A 24,530-nucleotide genomic window follows, 5' to 3' on the forward strand; every position below is an offset into this window, starting at 1 on the left:
GAGCATTTGTTTCTTTAACTTACCAAATGACAGAGTTAAAAGCAGGAATCTAGAAGTCACTCCTCTTGCCAGCTCTCTATGAACTGCCTTCCTACATGACAGACTGCTGTGTACCTTTTTTCCATATCTAAAATGTTGTTTTTCCATACACTATTTTTTCATGTTTTAATTATTTATAAAGCATTTCAGTGATTCTTGACATGTAAACAATATGACATGGGAAATGATTCTGGGTTTTTTGGTACTTTTTTGAAAATATGTCCCATACACCTGTAGTTAGCCTGAAGAGCTGGTATGATGTAGTATAGCTAACCTCATTACAAGGTGTCTAACAAGCATTTTATTCCTTTAGGACTTCATTGAACAATTTAGAAGCTTTTAATAAGCAGCCTCTGTTAAGAGCAAAGAGCAGCTGCAAGCAGCAATGCCATTTTAAAAGCCCAGAATGGCTTTCTAGGACTGATGCCAACTCGCAAGCATTACCACCTTCTGTGAAAGCCCTAAGAACAGTCCTGCTGTTGCACCAGCCTTTTATTTCTGTGCAAACATTTGGTGGGCTAATTTCACTCTCTGAATCAGTAATGTGATTATTTAAATAATAAAAACATAAAAAATAGCCAGCTTGAAGTGATTCCAGCTGCATGAGCAGTTTCATCTGGGCATACTATGATCAGTGAACACAGGAGGGCAGTCTTTCTCAAGAATGTTACTGAAATTAGCCAAAATAGTGAATGAAACAAAGAGAACTCAAACCTTTGTCTTCAGTTTACAGTTTTTATTGCTAACTGCTCTCTCATAACCCCAATAAAATAACCTTGCATTTTTAACTCATTTATAGCAATCCAGCAGTTTTCAAGAAAAGGTATATAATTGAACTGATTTTATTTTTTTACTGAATGATGATTTCTCTCTGTGTCCTGTTGAGTTTACCTTACATCACTGTATCTATATTAATTTCCTATCCTATTAATGTTTTATGAATGGTAGAATTGTTGAAAAAATTAATTATGCTCAAGTTGTTTCTTTGACCCACAGATACAATAGTTAATCTGTTGTTTGACCTCTTTCAGTGTTGGGAACTGAAACCACTTTCTTAACTCTACTTTTGCTGTAATGAACTTGGTCCCTTTGCAGTTGTTGCTCTGTACTGTGTGTGATTCCAGCAAGCAGGTTGAGTAATTTGTGGAGAGAAAAACGTTTGACATGTCTTTTGGTTAGAGGTGTAGCACTGACATGTGTCTATTGACCCTAAGGTTTTCTGGGGAAGAATACTTTGAATGGTTAATAGTTATAATGCCTTTTTAGGTTGGGTATTTTTAATTTATATTGAAGAATTTAAATTGCTTTTTGAGTAGCTATATTTTTTTCCCTCTTTTTCTGACTGTAGCTTCTTAAGACTATAAAAGGAAATCATAAATGTAGTAATTCTTTCTGAAGAAAACCACTTCTTAATTCTCTAGTGCTTCTGGAATGTTCTTTGCTCTTATTTTCAGGAGTTTATTATGAGATCGTAAAAATGTATTTACTCTTGCCACTGGAATAGAAGGGTTTTTTAATCACATTTAAAAATGGAGCTGTATAAGGTTATTTCAGCTAAAGTCATGATACATTCATCCAGCCAAAAATGCCCTTTAAGTTTGCACTTGACCACTGCTGGATTCTAATTTTAAAAAAATAATCAAATAATTAAGTTTTGAGGAAAGGAGAGAATGCAATGAAACTTGCTGTATCAGTTTTAAAGCAACTTCTAGTTATTTTAATCTGTAAAATCTGAGCTTTCATGTAAATGAGAATTAGATTTCTAAATAATCTTTGCAAATGTGAGGCAAGCCCTCCTGATTCTTTGGGGTTGGTATGTGGGCAGATACTTGCTGATGCTTGAGGTTTCCCAAATAATACCAGAAGGAAAACTGCCTGGACTTGTCAGCGTTCATTGTTGCTACTTATATGCCTGTGGGCAGCAGTGGGACTAACAAGAATCAAGACAATTTCATGCCATTGCTGCTTGGAGAAACTCAGAGCACAGAAGCAGCCACATGCTCTGCAGCTTCTTGAAGCAAAGATCTAGAAATAGGCTGGAAAGAGGGGTTTGAGGTGCAGGCAGTCATCTCTGTTTATCACCCCTCTAATTACTTCAGAACTAAGTGATTTTTGGCCTTGAGACTTCACATTTCTTAGATGCCTATTATTACACGAACATACATTGATTAGAATTCAGGGCCAGTGTTAAAGGAAAGTGACTCTTTTTTCTCATGCAGGGGTCGAGAGTTGACTTATGTAGTCAGTGCCCCAGGCAGATGTTACTCAGCCTTTCCGTAGTGACCTGTTTAGGGATTTAGGTCCCAGATACTGGCTGGCTTATCTCCAGAATTTCCAAATCTTTTGTGAAAGTATTTGATTGGGTGTGATTTTTCAAATCTCTGTAAAAAGAGAGGATAGGGTTTTTCCCCAGTATTTCACAGTTACTTTCTTTAGTCAGCATCAATGTGTTATTTTTAGTCTCTCCCTCTATGAAACTGAATATGTCCATGTATAAACAATGGGAGAACAGTTGTCTGCAGAAATAGCCATGTTTATTACTTGGCTAATGAACCTCTTATTTTTTTGCTGTAAGAGAACAAGAGTGTTAAAGTAGTTAGCATCACCAATATAAAATGGTAATAGAAATCTTAAGGTCAAGTTTCGAGACGATTGACGAAGCCCACATCCTTAAAGGTGCATTTGGGATTTTTTCCAACATACTGAGATACATCACTGATGTTTTTTGGAATAAATCTCACATTTTCATTTGAAGAGCTGAAAACTATACCCTCACTCAATCTGCTCATAAAAATTACTTGGAGCATGCTTTTGTGTTTGGTGTGTTGTATTTTCTTAAACTGGTGTTCTCTTTAAAACTAGAATGTCAGTATTGCTTAGTAGGTGGCATTTTATAGTCATGTACTCTCCTTTCTGACCATGTAGTTCTAACAGGAGCCATCTAACTTTTTTTTTTTTTTTTTAAAGATCTCTAAAGAGACGTTAGTATCCATTGCTAAATGAGGATCTATGATAAATGACCTAAAAGTGACTTAAGTTTTGTACCCAAAGTTGTCAGAACTCCATTTCTAAGAATATCCCACCTGTTAGTGCTGTTAGGAAGTATACTGTATGAAGAAGTGGGAACCATCAGTTCAGGGATGAAGTAGGAAACTGGACCAGTAGAGTAAATAGCTGAGAGATTCAGCAAGCAGGAGTTAGTGTTTAAGGTTCAGTCTTCAACAGAGGTATAAATCACCTGATTTAACAAAGATCCATATTAAGGCTGTATAATTGAACCTTTTATTCTTTTGTACAAAATAATTTTTTTAATGAAACACACTGGAGAATTCTCTTTGCAGAAGTAGTTTCCTGTAGAACTCAAACTTGCAGGAATTTGTTTTAAAGGAACATTTCCTTTGTTTAATATGGCTGTGGGTTCTGTAAAATTCAAGCTGAGAATATGCAGCGTTGTTTCAGGAATATGGACAAAATAATAAATTACAGTTTACTTGTCTGAAAATGTTATCCTCTCTGTGCCCTGTCAGAGGCAATGAATCAGTGGTGGATGAAGGTGGTTTTTCTAGGCAGCGTAGGTTTTGTTGATTCAGTCTAGTTTTTCACTTTTTGTGTAGTTCTCCACTTCTGAGTAATTTCTCTTTAATCTTACCTTTTTCAGCTTTAGTACTTCAGGAAGTTGTTTTCTGTATATGTGGTTTTAGCAATAGAAAAATTTATAGTTCTCTTGAATTTGTAATGTTCTCTCTTTTTCTGTAAATCTCTTTTACAAGGTTGTGCAAAATTGATACTCCTTTACATGGCTTTGATTGAATAAGGTTCTTTCCCATCTTTATGCTTTAAACAAATATGCTGTGAACAAAACACTTTTGAATAATAATAATAATAATAATGTTTTATTTGTTTCTTCAGTGTGTTTCAGTTTCTTGTGACATACACATGACTGTGTGATGAGGATTATATTCTAAGTTGAATATCAAATGTTCTCAATATTCAGAGCATCTGAATTCTGATGATGATTCCTTGACAAATTAGGGTAGTTAAAAGATAGTCATGTAATTTTCCATGTGTTCCTTTACTAGAAGTGGAACCAGGTAACTGTTTTATTCTTTGACCTATTTTCATATTCCCTTTTAATGTGAAGCCAGAGGGCACTGTACTGTCAGTGGAGTGAAAACTTTGGAGTGTGGTTTTTAATGTGCGTTTCTTAATGCAGAAAATCTACAAATAGTTTTAATCAATTTCATTGAGATTTCTGAAAGCAAAAACGCTGCAATCAGTGTGGTGCCTACTTAATAACTGAACTTGGATATAATATACTGGTTTCAGAGTCAGTGTAGTTTTAAGCAAAGCCACTGTCATGAAAATACCTTGTTTTGCTTCCTTTTTTTTTCTTTGATACTTCCTTTATCCTGAGAAAATCTACTGTTTCATATGAAAAAGAGATGGGAAAATTCTTCTCTCTAAATGTTTTTTTAATTTTCATGGCTACATTAATTGCCTTCTCCACAGAGTAACAGGCAGGCTGTAGAAATGAGGCAGGACCTCCCTCAGCTCTCCTTGGAGTGTTAACATGGCTCTGAAATATCCCCTTTTTCCCCTAAGCTCCTGGCCCCAAATCTTAGCATTAACCTGTTTTCCCTCTGGATTCCATCTTTCTCTGTGCTTTTACATTTGCTCCTGTACCTCAGCTGTGTGTTTTGATTACCTTAGTTACCCTGTGTCAATAAAGTGAGACTATACAAGAATATTTTAGTTAACCACAACCTAAGCAAATGCAAAAGCTCTTCTCCTAACTGGCATTGTTTGCAATATAAACCGCTAATCCATGAGGGCAATTTATTTGAATGTGTTTTTAGTTCCTGCTGGAACACTTTCTAATCTTAGCCAGGCCTCCTGTGTGAGAGGGAGAGGAGCAAGATCCATGCTTTCACACCCACACGAGAATTGTTTTTCTTAGTGTGTAATAGACCTAGTGCTTGTAATATACAGCATCCTTACAATAAATACCATCTGTGGCTGTGAAATGCCTCTACTTCTACATTTGAACTAGCCACAAAAGCCTTTAATTACTTTCTATATTTCTCTTTTGCTTCTGTTGTTACCAAAATTTATTCAAAGAGTACAGAAAAAGCAAGGAGAGGGTTGCAGTGAGGGCATGGGAGTCTGAGCGAGGCAGTCCAGGTTGGAATTAATTCTTCACACAATCCCACTGAACACAAACACGGCTGCAGAGAATTAAAATCTTGTGTAACAAATGAGAAGGTTACAAAGTCAAGAGATTATTAATATAGGCTGTGTTTTAGTTATTTTCTAAATATTTTCCTGAGATTTTGATGCTGTTTCATGCTTCACATTAAATTGCAGAAGTGTTGTGAGGGTTGTTTGGCCTGTATCAGGGTGTGAGTCATGAAGTTGGCTTTGTCTGGCTTGTGAACTGTGGGGGGGAGTTGAGGCAGAGCTATATTTAGGAGAATCAACTGATGTCAAACTGTGGAGCACTGCTAAACAACGGTGTTAAAGGGGCAGCACTAGTTTAGGCTATAAGTTCAGATTCTTTGTAGTGGTTTATAATTTATTAAATAATTGGAAAAGCTGATATTTACTAGAAATACTCTTCTGCAGAGGCTGCAAGCCCAGCAGTGTGAGTTTCAGCTCCATTTATACTTATCAAGTAATAGCTATTCCAATTTCATTATCAAAACTCTATGAATTGAAAATAGCAAGCCATAGATAAAACTTTGAGTTTCATCTTACAGATTTCAGAATCTGAATTTGTAAGAATTTGCTATTTATAAAAATATATATAATTCCAGTTACAGGTAGGTAAGGTTGATGTTTGAAGAACTGTTACCATTGAATTTTTTGTCTTAAGATAGGGAACACCTGCTGACTTCATTGTATTTTGAAATGTTGGTAGAAGTTTGGGCAAAATTCAGGCCAGTGATTTTGAAATATGAGAGGCTCCATTTTCCAAGGCTGCTCTTCTGTCATAACTTTCATAGACTCTAGCTAGTGGGGTTTTTTTGAGGGGTTTTGTGTTTGGTAGCCTTCTTTGTGTAGGCATGTTTTGGTAGATAATTCACCTAATTTAGTAGTGAGCCTTGTGTATTGCCATATTTGTTTCTGAGCCTGTTTGTATGAAGATAGCAAAAACGCAATAGGAAAATTGCAGTGAACTTAAGGACTCCAGGTGAGATGTGATTGAAAGCTTTTCCTTACAGAATGGAGAGTTTTCTGTCATCTGAATGAATTTGAAGCTGGCAGGTTTATCAAAGGTACTTGGTGTTGTTTTACACACGCTGTCGTTCACTTGAATGTAAGCAGACCTGAGCCAAGACTATGTTCTGTCTTGGTGGGGAAACTGAAAAGCCACACTTAAATGTATAACTTATACAGTTAAGTTAATGTATGGGGGATAATTCAGTTTTATCTGTTAGTGTCATTTTAAGAATCCTTGGCTGAAGTATTGTCATTGCCAACTTTGATGTCTGTTTCGGTGACTAATTGGATTTCTGAAATATAGTGTTGAGCAATAAATATTAATGTAAATACTTGTTGTTTTCCGAGTGTCATATTTTAAGATCTGTACAAGTCATGCTTTATGCAATATTCAAGGATTGGGTCAATCGTGAGTTGCAAGACTGAACCAGTTCATCTGCACAATGGTGATGTCAGTTCCTGCACTTGCACATGAGCAAAGACGTTCAAACCAATTCCCCCCTCTTTAGTCAGCTGGAGCTTTTGAGAACAAGGAAGTTGAAAGCACATGTGGTGAATTCTAAAGACATCTTACAGGGTTCATTGATGCAAAGAGCTGCGTGTTGAGAAGCTTTCAAAAACAGGACTAAAATGTATGGAATCCTGAGGGTTACATTTTTCAGAGCTTTTCCACAAAGGACAAATTTTTTTTGTGACATGTTCAAAAAGCAAGTTCTCTGAGCAGTGGTACTAACAAAGCCTGGATTCCTATGGACTGGTGTCCTTAAAATCCTCAGCTTCCCTCTAAGCTATGCCTATCCTGCAGTTTTGCATGTCCCAGTTGGCCAGCCAGGATGCACATGCTGGTCGCCAGGCAGCTGCTTCCAAGTGGGATACATAATGACCGTGTTTTGCCTGCCCTTTTTTCAGTGAGCTCACCAATTTTGGTCTCCCTTCAGTACTTAGCCATTGGTTTTACATAACTTGTGGAAACTTAATGATATTTGAACCCTCTCCTCTCTCTCACTGGTAAACTTAGTGGAAGTTGACAACATGTTTAAAAGTTGTTGAGGGAGCTGTGTTTACTTTGGAAATGAGACTAAGAAAATACTCCGTTTTTAACAGATTCTTCTGTGTGCATAATCCCATCAGGAAATACGATGTACTGTGTTGGAATCATGGCTTCTCAACCAAAAAAAGTTGTTTAAGTAATCAATCATTTTTAGCAGAAATGCATTTCATTTTTAGTAGAAAAGGTTCATCTACCCATAACTTTTTCAGAGCATTTAAAGCTCATACCTAGCAGTGGCAAATGGCCACGTCTCTTGTTCAGAAAGCAGCTGACATTCTGTGTGTCAAGGTTCTGCTTTGTTTTGAAGCAGCAGCCGAGTCACTGCTGTGGCTTGTGGCTGATACATGACACCACATGTGTGGACTCTGCTGTTTAGTCAGCAAAATGTTAGCCAGACTGATCTGGTTTCAAGAGGGTAGCAGTGGGGCATGGAGACAAATAAACTGGTTTCAGGGCCTTGAGGTGTTAGCTTCGATTTCTGCATGGATGAGAAGGGGAAAAAGGTGGTCTCGGTTTTATAAGATGCTGCTGGTTAAACCTCTACTGTGGTTGGTTTTGTCATGCCGTAGGAGTTGCACTGTGATTAATAGGTTGATTTGCTTTTTCTTGGACAACATCTCAGAAATGGTATCTCTTACAAATGTATTAACCCTTTCTTGGTTGAGGGAGTGAAAATTGGGTGAGAAGGAAAATTGCCTTTTTATTACATGAATTTTACTCTGTTTATTTTAGTAGCCTGAGTAGGCTCACCCAGAGTCTGACAAATGCCAGTGTTGCTGCTGGGAAGCCAAAAGTCAGGGCAAGCTTGCTCTTTTTGATGGCAACTGGCTTCTAGATCATCCTAGCTGTATCTGAGATGGTGTTCTTAGACTGCCTTTTGGGTTGGCATCTCTTTTCCTTTTATCCTGAAATGCAAATGAAGCAATCAGTGACTGGTTTTATTCCTGTTGAAAAGGAAATTAAATGCCAAGGGTTTTCCAGGTGTGGACATGTTAAAGCTTCAAGTTCTCTTTATTTTTTTTTTTCCATTTGAATGCATTTTCTGTTTATTTTGGAATTTATTTTGCTATTAAATTAGAGCACATGATAACTAACTCAGTTGCTTTCTAGACTGCTGATACAGCAAGTGTATTTAAGGCATTCTCTGTTCCTTCTCATGCCATCTGTTTGTACACCCATTATGTCAAAATAAGTCTTAATCTGAGGCATTGGAAAGGTGTTATCTTTTGTTACAGTCTTTCTTCTAATTAATTATTCCCCAAAACTTTATTGCTTGTAACTATAGATGAGCTGTTTAAAGGTTTCCATTAGCTTGAAGTCAAATTTAATGTTATTATTTATCTTTGATGAAAAGTATTTAAAATAAACTTCAGCTTTTGCATAACGTAGGCTGAAATGATCCATTATTTATGGTACTTTGGAACACTTCAAGCTGTATATCCCAAGGCAACAAAATAAGCCAGCAGAAATCACTTACGGGCAGATGTAATGAGGGTGGGGGGGGCTGCCTTTAATGGAGACCATTAGGCATTAGGTCAGATCTTGGAAAATTGATTTTTAATTAGTTACTTGCATGTCTTACAAGTTAACACGATAAATGGTCAGTGACTCAGTAGGGCATTTCCCACAGGATATTGGACACATTTGGTAGCTGATATGCTGCTTCAACTTGTGATGTCTGAAATACCCAAGTTACTGATTAGTCTGTCTTTGCATTTACCTGATGTATTGAATGGTAAAGTCCTCATGTTCTTTTTTTCAACTAATGAAATGTAAATAAAGTGTATTTGGATTCTACACTTAAACAAGTTCTAAAATCAGCACAAGGACAGACAAAATTCAATGAGCTTTTAAGCTAACTACCATTTTCTTTTGTAACTGGCACTTACAGTAGTAGATACTTAATCCCCATGTACCTAGGATATATAATGCAGATCTTGTAGTAATATGTTCATGAAGCTTTTTCTAGGTTACCATGACAAAACCTCTAAGACTTTTATAGATTAAAATGAATTCCTTGCAAGATCAGTGCCTCAAGGCCTCATTAATTTTAACATGACTTATAATTGATTCTGGAAAGTAACAGACATTACTTATATTTTATCATCTTCAATTTATGAAAACAGTGTATACATGAGGTCTGGCCATCTTCAGGACATGTTACTAAAACTGAATAAAGCCTAAAATGACATTTTCTCTTAATCATTGGTTGGTTCTTACACTACTCTACAGCTGGTGTGAATTATGAAGAAATCATTTGATGTTATTGATCCATTAGCTGTGATTAGTTATTTTGCTCTGTGTGGGAAGCATTTGTTCAAGAAATTAGAGTCCAATTTGCTATTGTGCTCAAAACCCTGCTCAACTTTAGATCTTAACTCACTTGCACTTTGCCTCAGGGACTCTCTCAAAAATATTAAAATATTGTATAGAGTTTTATGTCTCCTCAGTGTCTACATAAAAACAAATGTTGGAGATTTATTATCAGTTTATAATTAGGTACAAAATAGCTTTGGTAGCCCAGTCTTTTTTCTGTCTTCAGATGTCAATGTTAGAGCTGAAGTCTTGGTGAGTTTCAGTCACCCCAAAATATATATTCTGTTTTGAGAGGATTGCTGGCAATTTTTTTTTCCCTTGCATAGGATGTTGCATATGAGTACAGCTGATCTGTTTTCCAGTACAATATGCAATTTCATGGATTTATTTACAAAAGCACATTTACTTCTCCGAAAAAAACCCCACACCAAAATCAACATTTCTTAAAGGACTTTCAGATTATCAAAGTAAATACGTTGAAACAATCATTCTTAAATTCCATTTATTTGGGACAACAACTGCCTCTGAAGTCTGGGTAGTCATTAAAAAAAAAACAAATTCAGATGTGTTGCTGTCAGGTCAAATTAAAATAATTTATTCAAAGTAATTATGAATCTCAAATTTGGTTTCAGAAACCCTTGGAGAGTTTTGTATGGTGCTTAATGCTTTCCACATGCAGTAATACAAGCATTAATTTGATGTACAGGCTAACTGAAGTGAGTTCCAGTGGCTCTGTGGTCAAGTTGCACTAATATCTGTCCACATATCTACTGTTCTATCTTGTTGCTGTCAATTGATGTCAAGTTCACATGGTATATGGAAAAAGTATGGCTCAGGCAAAATATAGCATGTGTACTGCTGAGTAGAACTGCTAACATTTTTATAAAGCCCCAGAAGGTGCCATTTAGTACTTTTATCAAGAACGCTTCACAGTTAAAAAATTAAAGTCACTTAAATTGGAGTTAAAATATCTTTTTCATGAAACTACAAGTGCGTTGATTTCATAATATGTAGAGAGAAATGGGGGCTCATTACAGTTCTAAGCATGAACTTTCTAAGTTTTTGTGCTAAAATTAAGTTTAACCATAAATATTTTAAAAATCAGGATCATTTCCATTAGGAAAATGAGTATGGCATGACAAATAAAATATTTTTTTAACATAAGAAGCTGATCGTTATCTGAAATACTTTCATCTTCTATATTTATTTGTTTCATTAACCAACTTAAGAAAATCAATATTTCATTTTGGCTACACTTATTTGTAAACCCAGAAGTCAGATTTGGAATATTAACTGATGTTTTGTTATGTTTACTGTAAGGTAAATCTGTATTTTAGCAAACAAAATCCTAACTCAGCTTTAGTGTTGGCTTTTTCACAAAGTCTGAGTGCAGGTAGATCTCTTCACTTTATCATTTGGAAGGTGTCACAGTTTAATGTAAAGGTTTTTTTTATAGTTTCCTTGAAATTGTGTTTAGCCTAGTCTGAGAAAACTAGGAAGATTAATAATTACAGTTGTCAACTCAGTCAACAGTCAGGAAATGTATGTTATGCTGAGTATTTAACCAAATATATGGTATTTTTTCTCCAAAGAATCTCTGCAGAAGATAAATGATGCTTGTTTAATCATTATATATGTTTGCACTTCTCTTTGCAACTACTTGTGCAATAAGAGATTTCAGTTGAATATGCTGCTAGATTGTGTTGTTGCTTTTCCTGCAGTTCTTCTCAAAGCAGTTAGTGTTTTTTCTTTCAATTACTAGTCTTTTCCCTCAAGTAACTCAGTGAGGTGCTCTAGCATTAATTTCATCTTTTATTACTCGATGATTCAGTAGTGAAGTATGGAGGTGCTTGTGTCAGAAGTTGCTCATTGCATTCCATGTCCTATCACATGACTGTCCCTCTTGGGGAGAGGGAATTTTGTTATAACAATATTAATAACATGGTTGAATTTATTCTAATCTAGACAGAAAGTTATGCTCAATTTGTGGAGCTAAAAGTAAAGTTCTGCAATAAAAGTATTTCTTGACACCTTAGTATTGAGGCACTGAATTCATGTTTCTGCTTGTTGATCTCTAGTGCATATTTAGGTGGAGCTGGTTTCTTTGAAACTCGTGAAGAAAAAGAGGCAGAGGCTTTTATAGTCTATTGGATACTGGAGATTTGCAGACATACAGCTCAAAAAAACCCCCACAATACGTTGGGAAAGAGGGAATGAAATACAAAAGTAATTGTTGAATTACCTTTTACTGTAAAATTATTGTGAGTACTGAGAACAGATGAAATAAGGCTTGCAAGCATTTCCACTTGCCTCAAGAGCAAGAACAATTGGTGGGGAAGTACACAATTAGAGATCAGAAGGGGAGTCTCACCGGCAATCTCTGCTAGCATGTGGTCTATATTACAGAAAAAAAGTTGGTGAAATCTGAACTAGAATGTGGTCTGTGTCTTGATTTACATTCCCTTCCTTTCCAGAAACAGTTTCTAATATAGAAAGGTCAAGTTCTGCCCTTGGATGTCTCTGTGCAGTCCCCATGAGACTCAAGAGAAACATGCTTAAAATCTGAGGCGATACATGTATAACTGAGGGTATTCTGAAGCCATGGTAGCTGCTTGTCCAGAATCCCCACGGTTCCCATCTTTTAATCCCAGTAATTTATAAAATATTTCAAATATAAAAGGCATTGTATTTTAACAGAGTTTAATCCTGCCAAAAGCCAGTTCCCCCTTGTAAAATTCCTCCTCTTTTTCCTTTTTTTTTTTTTTCTTTGTTTTCTTTTTTCTTTTCCTTAATTGGGGATAGTAATGGAAGGATGGGGCCTGATGCTGAAAGTGTGTGTGGAAACAGTGAACCAGTATTAGTCACCTGGATGGGTAACAGTGTGCTGCTAATGGTGTATAATGTTTTCTAGGCTTATCCTAGATAGATAATGGGAAAAGGAGAATTCTCTGGGTAGATTTGAAGGAAAACAATGATTGAGATGGAGTTATTTTCATTAATTTTTTTATTATTTATTTTGGCTTTGGTTTAGTTGGCTTTAAGTCCATTTGCTTTAAAGAGAAACTGGAAACATCTAAGAGCCAATCATACTTTTAAGGTGGATTTGGGAATTTATTTTCTCATATGAGTTCTTTAAAACTCCTTTTAAAAATAGTTATTTTCAAATGTCTCTCACTAGGGAGGAAAAAATAGTATTTGTATTACTGTCCAAAGAAAATTATAGAGGTCTTAGTCTGTTTGTACACTCCCTTTGAAACAAGAGGCACATGCACTTTCTAAGATTTTAGATTGTATAGATTTACAGAAGGTTGCATCAAACTTCCTTTTACATTAGTTACCAATGAGTTTGCTTGGCCTTTCTTCACTGATACATAGTGCAGTGCATGGAGCATTTAAACTAGGAGTCTTTGCATATTGTTAAGTCTTAAGCTTTCCTAGCAATGTTGATAGGAAATAATATATTCCAGTGGAGACAGAGCCTTATTGGGAAGATTAACATTAGCTTTTTTTCTTAGCTCCTATGGTGTTAGTCCAAAGCTTGACAAGTCTCCATGCCAAAGCAGCTAAGGGTTCCTAAGTGGTTAAATCATCAGTGAGAGAAGATAAAGATCCACTGAACTGATGTGCTGAGGCTAGTAACAATGTGGCAGAAGTTTAAAATTTAAACAGCTTTCATTCTTCTTTGTTTGATTTTCACATTGCAGACTAAATTATTTCCTTATCTGATTGAGAAAGTTATGCGTGGTGGTGGCGTCTGCTTCATTTTTTGCATCTTGAAATTAAATACTAAATCTTCCCACATCAAAGGAAACTAATTACATATATCTTGAAATTGATCTATTATGTGTTCAGATCTTTATAGCTGAATTCAGATGGAAGCATGTGCTTTATCTTTAAAGGCTGCAAAATTAGTGTCTAAGGTGTAGTGGTTACCACCAAAACACAGAAGTGAAAAGTAAATGGAGACTTGTCTTAAATCTTCTACTCCTTTTGAAAATTTCAGTCACAATGTTGTTATCTAATTTTACCATGTTGTTTCCATCATGTGGTAAAAACACTGGTGATAAAAGTACATATATACTTGATTTAGTATTCTTATCTTCTAGGGCAAGTAATAGAAGGGGCTTAACAACAGAAGGACCTTTGTGAAGGTTTTCACACTCCCCTGAACAGTCAGAAATGAGGTGACACAACAGGCAGAGTTTCTAAGAAGCAGCAGTTTCCTGATGAAGTTAACACTTTTTAAAATTCCTGTGGACATTTTTAGCTTCAGCTTCTCTGGAAGATGTACAACAAAGTGCCTACTGGTGTGCATGTTTGTTTGTGTGACAGGCTGCAGAGTTTGTAAACGAGGTTGCTCGGTGAGACATTCAGAAATACTTGCAGTGCTTTTTAGTATTTCATTCTTTAACCTAAAACAAAAGAACAGTAGTTTGTCTCGCCTTCCCTGCTTAAGTAGTTTCCTCTTACTTTTGGTTCCTTTCTTTTTGAAAATTATTGTACTACAAAAAGAAATATTAAGTAAAATGTGTGTGTTATTATGATGTCTGTTTTCAAGGGCTGAACAGAACAAAATCTTAAAATGGGAGGTGTAGTTATAAGCTTTGTTTTGGAGTGGCTTTTCTAAATCTGCTTAAGTAGATTAACCTTAATATACATTTGAGATCTGTGATCTCATATAGTATTTGTAAATTTCAGTGGGATAAACACTGAATTTAAGATTGATGTATCAAATAATTAGTAGAATTATTCCATTGTCATGACATGTGGCACTTTGAAATTAGTTATGTTACGTCTGTCTAACATAATTCAAAACATACATTAGCAGTTATTAATAATCATGTTACACCAAAAAAACCTCCAAGCTTTAATCTTTATGGATTTTTTGGTTTATGTTACTAAGAATTTATCAATTAAATAGTTTCATCAGGGCTGGACTGCTCTGTGCTAACTCACACAGTTGAGCAAGTAAAATGATCACATTATAAGCCTAACAGACTTCCGTGAAAACTGTCAGATTTTTTTAAAAATTATATTTAGTGCATTTTTGTTGTCAAAAACTAGTATAATTCATGTACTTTTAACTTCAAGCACGAAACAAAAGAGCAGAAAGCTTTAAGGTTGTTGTTTTGTTGTTTGTTTTTTTTATGGTAGTAAGGTAAAGTAACGTGTCAAAAAAAATTTATCTGAAATAAGATTTGGTAACTTGATTTCTCTAGTTCACATTTCACTGTGAAAAGAAGCAGTTCACCTCCCACTCTAAATCATTTTGCTTTTACCAGCTGGAGAAGATCAGAATAAAATGGACCCATCCCTTTTCTCAGTCCCTGGTGGTGATGGTGATCCAGCATTTGTTTTTCATTCAAACCACATGTTGAATAAGTGAAAAGAGGAAATACATACTGGTCATAGGTCAGGTGCAAAGCAGAGTTTATACAGATTTATTTTCTTTGTAGCATCTGTTATCCTGCATTTAAAGCTGTTGAATGTTGCTCTGCTTCCAGTGATTTTGAGGCAGATTTTCTTAAATAGTGACATTTTGGAGTTTGGCATATGCTACTGGCCAGACATTCAGCCTTCAGAGCTGTAGAAACAGCCTGATTCTGCAGATTATAACTCTGCAGCAGACTGGATCTTGAGAATTTAAACTCCCTCATGATCTCATAGGGTGGAAGCTGACCCTCTGTTTCTGGCTTCAAATAAAGAAGACTAAGCCAAAAAAGAACCTGAACAAGTATTAGGGTGATAATGGGGAGCTGGGTTAAGAATTTATCTGCTTATCACTACTTGGGCATGTAGGAGAGAAGGAGGAGGAAGGAACACAAAATATTCAGCAATCTACAAATGCAAATGTTATTTTTAAGCAGGTATAGATTGTGACCTAAAGGTTTTAGTTTTCTTGCAAGAAGTAAAACGTGCATTTAACTTACACTCCGTTAGAAGTACAGCGATGCTCATTGCTTATGACTGAGGGAGAATCAGGAAAAGTGACTGTATATATCACTATCAGTTTTTTTTGTTGTCTTTATTACTCAGCCGCTTCTGGTAGTGTTTTATTGCTCTGACTAAGTTATGCACAATGTCCTGTTGGTTAGGAATTTGAAGACAATAATTCAAATAGTCTTAAACATGCCAGCCAGCCAAGACTACAGCATCTATTTTGCAGATTTATGGCTAAATTTTTTTTTCTGTATCTTTTCTTATCACTACAGTTTAAGCTCAGTTTTCTCCAACTTGGCAGTGTTATAAATTTGAAATTATAAAATATATAATAGAATCTATAGAATTAGAATTAATAGCTTGCTATATGACAAATTACAATATTGAAGTTGCAGAAAAGGGGAGTCCCAAATGGACATGGGGGGTGGAGGGGTGGGAAAGTAATAAAACCACATTCTTCACAGTAAGAGTAATTAAGCACTGGAGGAGCTTGCCAACAAAGGCTGTGGAGTCTCCATCATTAAAGGTTTTAAAAACTTGACTGGACAAGGCCCTGATCTAACTGTGAAGTTAGCTCTGCTTTGAGCTGGAGGTTGGACTAGATGACCTTTGGAGGGTTCTTGCAATCTAAATTTTTCTAAATTTAAACCACCACAGAAATAAGTCAAAGCTGTAAAAGGGATTGGACATATTAGAAGGGAAAAAAGTCCTCATGTCCCTTCTGTTCTTCAGAGATATAAACATGTTTTTTTAAAATACAGAGAGAATGCAATGGGAAATATGAGACTGAACATCAAATGTCACACCAGAGACTTGAGTAACCAGATTATGCACAAATATTTTGACAGATGCTTTATATGAAGAGTGAGGAGTTCTTGAATCTGATTTTTGTAATTAGGATAATTTCAACTTTTTTTAGCTTGGTGATCATGACTTTATTCTCATTTAGTATGACAATGTATGATTTTTTTTTGTCGGTTGTTTTTCTTTTTTTTCCCCCATTTTCTATTAGGAATAGGAGGCCTGCAAGATTTTGTGCTGAAGTCTGCAACATTGTCAACATCACCAGCTTGTCCACCATTTACACCTCTCAACTTTGAAGCTACCCCGATTGTGCGGGTGGCTGTAGAACCCAAACATCCAAGTAAGTTGAAAGGAGAATGGGAGCAGTAATACAAATCCAATGTGATAGCAATGCAGCTTCCCACCTGGAGTGGTTTGGCTAGTTTGTGATACATCCACTGAATCAGAGACTGTCCCAGTATAAAACAAATATATATGTTGCCTTGAGGGCCATACTTTATTGTCCTTGTGAGTTCTAGCTGGCTAGCTCATATCTCAGTAGGTAAGGAGATGCAGAAGTCCTTCTTGTACCCTTTGTGGTCAGATTTAGCTGTTGCACAAGTCAAGTCAGTATGTGATGCTAAAGGTTCAGTATCCCTTTATTCTGAGGGTAAGAATAGGTTTGGGTTTTTCACTTCTGCTGACATTCTTCTAGGTTACATCATTAAACTGGTATTACAGATTTGCAGGACTGCTTCTAATTGATTATGTTTTTTATTTCAGCCCATTTTCCGTTTGTTGTTATAGTGTTAGTAGAACCAAAATAACTGGCTTTCTGTTCAGATACAAAATGCTCTAACATTAAGATTACATGTTTTTTAGAAAGTGATTGGGCAGCTTAGCAGCTATTTGTCCCACGCATCTGAATAACAGATAATAACATATTGTACATCCTAGTTTGTTAAAGCAGTTTTGAAAGTATTGGAAATGACTGGTTCTACTAAATGTAGTATTAAGTTGATAAAAGTTTAAGGAATATAAGTCTAGAACTGCTGACTTTTTTTTTTTTTTTGTAGTTTGTTGGTTGTTTTTTTCCTGAAGGAAATGAAACTGTATCATTCTTACACCATTGCTTCATTTCTCCTCTCTGGTAACTTGTGAATCTGTGGTTTGAACCAAATCTGTTAGAGGGACAGAAGCCTCAAAGGTAGCTACACTTGCATAAGTTCCCTGCACATCAGCTGCTGCTTGCAATAAGAGGAAGACAACTAAAATTTGGCCATTGCAGGCTCAGCTTGAAAGCAATCAGTTTTCCAGTGAGCTGCTTGTAGTCTGGAGATGGCTCTAACATGTTGTCTCATGTGAGTGCCTTGGATTTCCTCAGCAGACCTACCTCAAAACTACATTTGCTTATTTGGAAAAGTGGCTAAAATAAATACAAATTACTTGCCTATGTATGCAGAAGATAAGGTTGAAAGTCTTTGTTCAACTTTGTTGGCCAAGTGAACTAACACTGTTTTTTCTACTTTTTGTTTATTTTTATGTCTGGTTTTACAAGCTTAGCATAAAATATACAATATCATGTTTCTTGTAATAGTCTCCAAGTGAGTGACAAAGTTTAATGTCACTCTTCTTTTTGAATGTGAATACACATTCCTAGAAGGCCTGTGGGTCTCCTTTACCTCACATGTAAAAACAGAAAAAGGAATAATAATTAATTTTTTTAAATTGTATTAGTGCTGACACAAAATGTTTATGCATAGATTTGATGTAATCGAGCCAAATTGGAGTCTGCTGTGTTTGTTCATTCTCCATTAATTGTAAGGCAACTCTTTTTCAAAACCTTCATTTAGGGGCAGCTTTGTATTCTTTCACTGAAAAACTCTCACATTCCTTATTTTTCCCCTTCTCAGGTTGTAGTATCATTAAAGCTTTTCAGTGGTTTCCAGATAGTTTAAATCCTTCCTGTGCTTCATTCGCTGTTATGCCCTCTTAAGTAATTCATATAAAATAATTTTTGCTTTTATTTTAGCAAAGTTAATATGTTATTCCTTATGTTTTTTGGGACCTTTTAAGCATTATCAGTATACAGGTTGCTACACTTAGCTAAAGAGACTGAAAAGAAATGGTTATATACTGAAATATTATTTTAAACAGTTTTAATAAATAAGAGAGATTATAGCTCTTGATAATTTGAGAAAATGAGGGGTGAAATCTGAACTTCTAATCATGTCATATTGATAACATCCATTTATTACTGATTGTGAGCTATTTATGAACTGTATAGTAATTGCATACAGGAAGCAAGATAAAAATGTAAAACAGAATTGTACAATCCTTTCAAATGTATCCCATGGTTATGATTTGAATAATGTGAGTTTTTTTCATCAGTACATACATTCTTGGTGATAAATTATGAGTATAGCTTATGTCTTCAGTTGCTGCTCTTAATCCATACCTCTCTTTTTGACAAATTTGTTCACAGAAAGACCTCAGAACTTAGGGAACAGTTTTACAGTGTTCCTAAAATATGTATTTCTGTTTAGACTTCCATAAAAATGACTGTTAGTATTTCTCACTTTAAGAGTATCCTACCTCAAGTATTCCTTCTTCAGTATTTGTTAGTAATACCTTATTTTGCCAGGTGATATGCCTCAGCTGGTCAGAGGAATGAAGCTTTTAAACCAGGCTGATCCATGTGTAGAGGTTTTAATCCAGGAGACGGGAGAGCATGTGCTAGTGACAGCAGGAGAAGTTCATCTTCAGCGCTGCTTGGATGACCTGAAGGAAAGGTTAGCGGGGCAAGGAGGAAGAAATATTTTTAGTTCATAGATGTCTGTTGTATTTCTTTGTCAGATGCATATCTTTGATGTATATTCTGGTAAAACAGAAGCTTCACCCACGAGCTGTTTTTACCATTGGATTATAAATGTACCTTTTTGTAGCTATAAAATTACCTGCAGTTGGGCAGAAGCCACTAGTTTATCATGTTTATACATCTTGTCCACCTTTTGGACCATTTTCTAGAAATGATAAATTGCAATAGGTTCAGGGGTCCAATTAAGAATGTAGTGTGTCATTTGCGCAAAATAAAAACTGTGAGAGAAATCATGTCTGATAAATGAGCTCTCAAAAGTTAGAAATCAACAAGACCATAATTGTATGTGCACAGTCTGTCCTGTTCCTTTGCTTTTCATATGGATTATTTTTAATGTTAATTAAAATTTGTGTTTCTCTCACTGATTAGCAATATTTTCTGCAAGCATAATTGCATGCATTTAGTGTCTTCTAATGTTTCTTCAAATGGTAGAAGAGCAGCTGTCTGTAAAGTCCTTTCCTATAACTTTCTGATACTTCTGTCCACATGCATTTACTGTCCCTTTCTTTCTAAACCAAAAAAGCCAACCTGATTGTCTGTCCCACTGTGAACCTTTTAACTTTGAACATTTTATTTCCTGCATTTTACAATAGAAATTTTTAGAACTTTCTGTCTAAAGAGCATTGCAAATACTAAGCACGAAGGGATTCAATTACCCTATTCAGAATGAGAAACAAAGAGAATGAAGATGGTGGGAGCAGTGTGTGGCTTCTTGTTTGTTTTTTTTAGTATAATAGAAGTGCATGGGAAAACTGCAAAAAGGGTAGATCTCCTGGTTTTCAGTCCCATGGAAATAAAGTTTACAATTATATTTGCTTTTCCTCTGCAGGTTTTATCACGCTGCCAAAATTTATGAGAACTTAGGAAATTTTGGTTAGTCCTTTTATTGTCATTTAATGAACATGCTTGGACCTCATGGATGGTTAAGAATGACACAGAACTCTTGACTCTGTCAGATAAATGTAATAAATAATTTTTCCTTGTTTCTTGCCATCCCTTACATAATTTTTAATGCCTTAAAATGTTTCAGCTGACTGTAGAGTATTGCTTTGTATCACAAAACGGTTACAATAGTGGCTATCAGACTGAAGGACAAAATTATATCTGTTAACTTTTAATGCTGGTTGCAAAAGTAAAGCAAAAGTAAAGCAAAGCATCACTTCCATTTCCCATGGCATAACCTTTGGCAGTTTTGATGCAAGAAAAATCCGGACACAGTTCTAACTTTTTTTTTTTTGAGTTGTACTTTTCTTGGAGTGTAGAATAATACCTTCTAAAATACTCTGGTTTAGAGCCATTTTTGGTGCAATGAATTGTACCTCATGTGAAGGCTTAGTGTGAAGTTTAATGAAAGGGGTTTTTCAAATACCAACATTACCAGTCACAGAGAAACAGATAATGTTAATCGTCACTGTTCCCAGACTTGTGAAGTATTTTGATTAAGATGCTTTAGATCTTCTTCCATGTAGTCCACAGTGCTAAAGACAAAGCCTTTGGTTGTTTCTTAAGGCTCAGATTATGTAGATTAAAACTGATGAGCTACTTTAAGCTGTGTTTGATTGGATGTAAGTACCTATGATTTCAGGTGGTGGCAGTTGTGGTTTTCTTACAGGCAGTTATTCAGCTACTAGCTCTCAGCTGTAGGTATTACTAATTAGAAGAGAGCTTGATGCAGAATAGTGGCTATTCTAAAACTGATTACAGCAAAATATTTTGGCTTTAGAATGAGAGAGAGCTGAAGTATGAGTGTTCCTGAATGCATTGTATTAGCCTTACAGATGTCTGAGCAGTCATGTAAGACAGTCGTGAGTAATGGAACATTACATGAATTTTGTTTTTTGATGTCAACTATAGCAGCATGAAAATTTAACTGCTTCTCCTTTACAGGGATCAGTGACTTATCCTTATCCAAAAAATAACTGTTTGTATAGTAAAATAATTCAATACAAACATTAATTAGCGGGAATGTTGTATAAATAAAGGTAATTAACATCTGGACCTTAGAAACAGGTCATTCCAATTGTGGTCATGTTTTTCTCCATGTGTTTAAAGACTGAGCCTAATTGAGCTGGCAGTATCAAACAGAATTGTTAAACCTTCATACTCAAACTATAAACCAAAACCTATTCTCCATTGATCTGGTGCTAGTTGGTGCTATATCACAGGTTGGTATTGTAGAAAATGGTTGCAAAGCTCTGAAGAAACAGGATTACCTTTTTACCAGTGGTAGGAACCCTTCCCTTGCCAGCAAGTTGTTTCCTGGGAGATTTCACTACAAGACTTGTTTTTCCCCTTCAGTTTAGGTGAGAACTACAGGCTACTTTCCAGATCTGATGATAAACTTTCAACATTCCAGTGTCCTCAGCTCAGTTAAATCCTGAGTGTATTTGAACAAGGTGCTGACTCTGTGCACTTAAGAAACATCAGTTTCACAGTTCTTAAAAACCCAGGGTTTTGCTGTGGTACCATTGGCAATTTCAGCTCCTGTGATTACAGTAAACAGAGGAAGTACCAAACAGGATATTTTGAAGTCACGAAGGTGATCCTTTATTAATAAATATAGAGATCTTTATTAAATATATGAAAGAGCTAATAAATTTGCCACTTCCTTGCTAGGTGGTGAAATAACACCTTGGCATACACAAAGATGTGAGACTTTTGATTCTAGAGCATTTTAATCACTAGTAATTAATTTTCCTCATCTTTTGAAATACTCTTTAAAGTGTAGTGAAAGTTTCCTACAAAGTCCACATTTCAAGACAAATAATTAATTTCCATCACAGGTTTTCGTCACTCTGTAGGGTATTTCCCAAAATAGTTTAAAAAAAAAAAGAAAGCTTTTAAAGTTATATCTTTCAACTCTCGATGCAAAAGAATTTCTTTAAAAACTGCTAGTAACCTTGCAAAGCAAACGATAAATTAATTGTAGTTAGGAGGCTGAACTGAACTCATAAGATTTTTTCACTTCTTGTAGTGTGGAAAAAGATCAAAAGCTTCACCTTCTGTCTTATACCTCATTTGTGCTTCCTGTGTTCCTTTAAAGGCAAGGATTGAATTTACCTTTTCTTAATTAGTTAAAAAATAAGACTCATCCATAGCATTAAAAATGTGTTTGTTTTCTTCTTTTAGGAGATGTTATATTTTTTGAGAATTTTCCAATAAAAACTAATGAAACTAATTTCTAAATTTTATAGGTTTGCAAAGGTACAGATTAGTGTTTCAGCACCTATTATACCATTCCGAGAGACAATAACGAGACCTCCAAAAGTTGATATGGTGAATGAAGAGATAGGAAAACAGCAGAAAGTTGCTGTCATACACCAAGCAAAAGAGGACCAAAATAAAATTCCTGAAGGAATTCAGGTTGATTCAGATGGCCTTGTGACAATATCTACTCCGAATAAACAAGCTACTCTCAGTGTAAGAGCAGTGCCACTTCCTGAGGAGGTAACCAGACTTCTTGAAGAAAATAGTGACTTGATTAGAACTATGGAGCAACTCAACACATCTCTGAATGAAGATAAAAAAACACATGAGGTAAATCAGAAGACTCTTGATAGGATCAAGGAGTTCAAACACAAGTTGGAGCAAAATCTGCCGGGAAGGAAGTGGAGGAATGCTGTTGATCAGATCTGGTCATTTGGACCACGGAAGTGTGGGCCTAATATTTTATTGTATAATTTTGAGGGCTACAAAAGATCTGTGTGGCAGTGCCTTGGGAGTGCTGTGAAAGAACTAACTAAATACAGAGACTTTGACAACAGCATAGTTAGTGGATTTCAGCTGGCTACACTTTCAGGTCCCATGTGTGAAGAACCCCTCATGGGTGTTTGTTTTACAGTGGAAAAATGGGAAATGAATAAGCTTGGAGAGATGCTGTCAACTGGTAGTCAAGATTCAGGGGAAAGTGATGCCGTAGAACATAAACAAAATGAAGATACTTCTCTAAAAAGCAGTTGCACGGATGAAGTTTGCAGTGTGAATGAACACCAGGACGGCAGTCAAAGCATTCCAAAATCACCTGAGAAAACAAGTAGACACAAAGGAGAAGTTTTACTTGCAGATTGTTATGGTCCCTTCTCTGGTCAACTAATTGCCACCATGAAGGAAGCTTGTCGTTATGCTTTGCAAGCAAAACCACAGAGGCTCATGGCAGCAATGTACACGTGTGAAATTATGGCTACTGCAGAAGTTTTAGGTAAGACAGACAAACCTTTGTCAAGAAATTGCTTTCTGAGTTCCAAGGTGAGGTTTTATAAATTAGATTGAACCAGAAATTATAACTTGATTAAAAGTTTTGTCAGAAGTTTTTTATAGTTTTCTCATAGATCTGTACAATGATACGTAGTTTTTATACTGTTCTGAAGGAAAATGTCGCATTCCTCTTGCTTGTCTGAAGCATAGGCATAAAAAGTGTTACACTTTTTTGGGAGTGCTAGATGCAAAATGTTGCCTTTTGATGAAATTTTTGTAATACCAACTTCAGTAAATAGAAGTACCAATATTGTGCCTCATAGTTAATAGTTCCATCAAGAGATGAGGAAACCTATACTATTTGTAAAACGAGTGCAGAATCTTAGTTAGTGCCACTTAAGGATGTTTTAAGTTAATATAATAATCAGGAAAAAGAAGGAATCTTATATAGTTGTTGCAGTCTAGTTAGTACCTAATTTTTTTTGTAGCATCTGTAAGCTTTTGCAAACAGAGTGCATAGCAAATTTGTGTCACTTACATTACCTTACCACTTACACCTACTTAAACTTGTTTTTACAACCTACTTACAACACCTCTTAATTTACCCTAACATTTGTTCTTGGAGTTTTCCATCAGAGTTGCTTGCATTTTGGATCTGATCAAATGCACCAAGATTTTCTTTAAAACTAACTTCCGTTGCATTTAAGCTATCAGCAAAATCATTTTGACAATACTACTCATGACAGAAATTATAGTATATCACACATAAAATAATTAAAGATTTTGTTATTTGTTGTAAGAATCTCAGCTGTTGTGCACACAAGCTTAATGATGGCAGCTACACAAAACAAATTGGTCTGAAGAACAAAATTTACAGTTGTATGTAGTGAAGGGAAATGCCTTTGAATGAACAATTGTTACGTACAGACGCACGATCCTGTTCTTTTCTGGAGTTACGCTTTGCTAGGCCTGGTAAAAGCTGTTTTGAGGTAAACTTACTAGCACATTACCATAAACTACAACTTACTATGACAGAATAACTGCATTTTAAAATTATTTAATTATTTTTTGACATGTAAGAATACCTATCAAAATCAGACTTTGTATTGT

The 24,530-nt window shown here is 35.6% G+C and overlaps 1 protein-coding gene across 3 annotated transcripts in view; it reads left to right on the top strand.

Moving 5' to 3' along the window:
• The window catches only part of EFL1 (elongation factor like GTPase 1), a 62,656-nt gene that overhangs the window by 22,677 nt on the left and 15,449 nt on the right, over positions 1 to 24,530 (top strand). For all 3 annotated transcript variants that reach the window (XM_051628334.1, XM_051628336.1, XM_051628335.1), the window contains exons 16-18: positions 16,578 to 16,709; positions 18,993 to 19,140; positions 22,421 to 23,424. In XM_051628334.1, the coding sequence (XP_051484294.1) occupies positions 16,578 to 16,709; positions 18,993 to 19,140; positions 22,421 to 23,424 (1,284 nt within the window). The remainder of the gene's footprint in view (positions 1 to 16,577; positions 16,710 to 18,992; positions 19,141 to 22,420; positions 23,425 to 24,530) is intronic.

This window comes from Apus apus, chromosome 10 (assembly GCF_020740795.1).
Source record: "Apus apus isolate bApuApu2 chromosome 10, bApuApu2.pri.cur, whole genome shotgun sequence".
Classification (NCBI taxonomy): Eukaryota; Metazoa; Chordata; class Aves; order Apodiformes; family Apodidae; genus Apus; species Apus apus.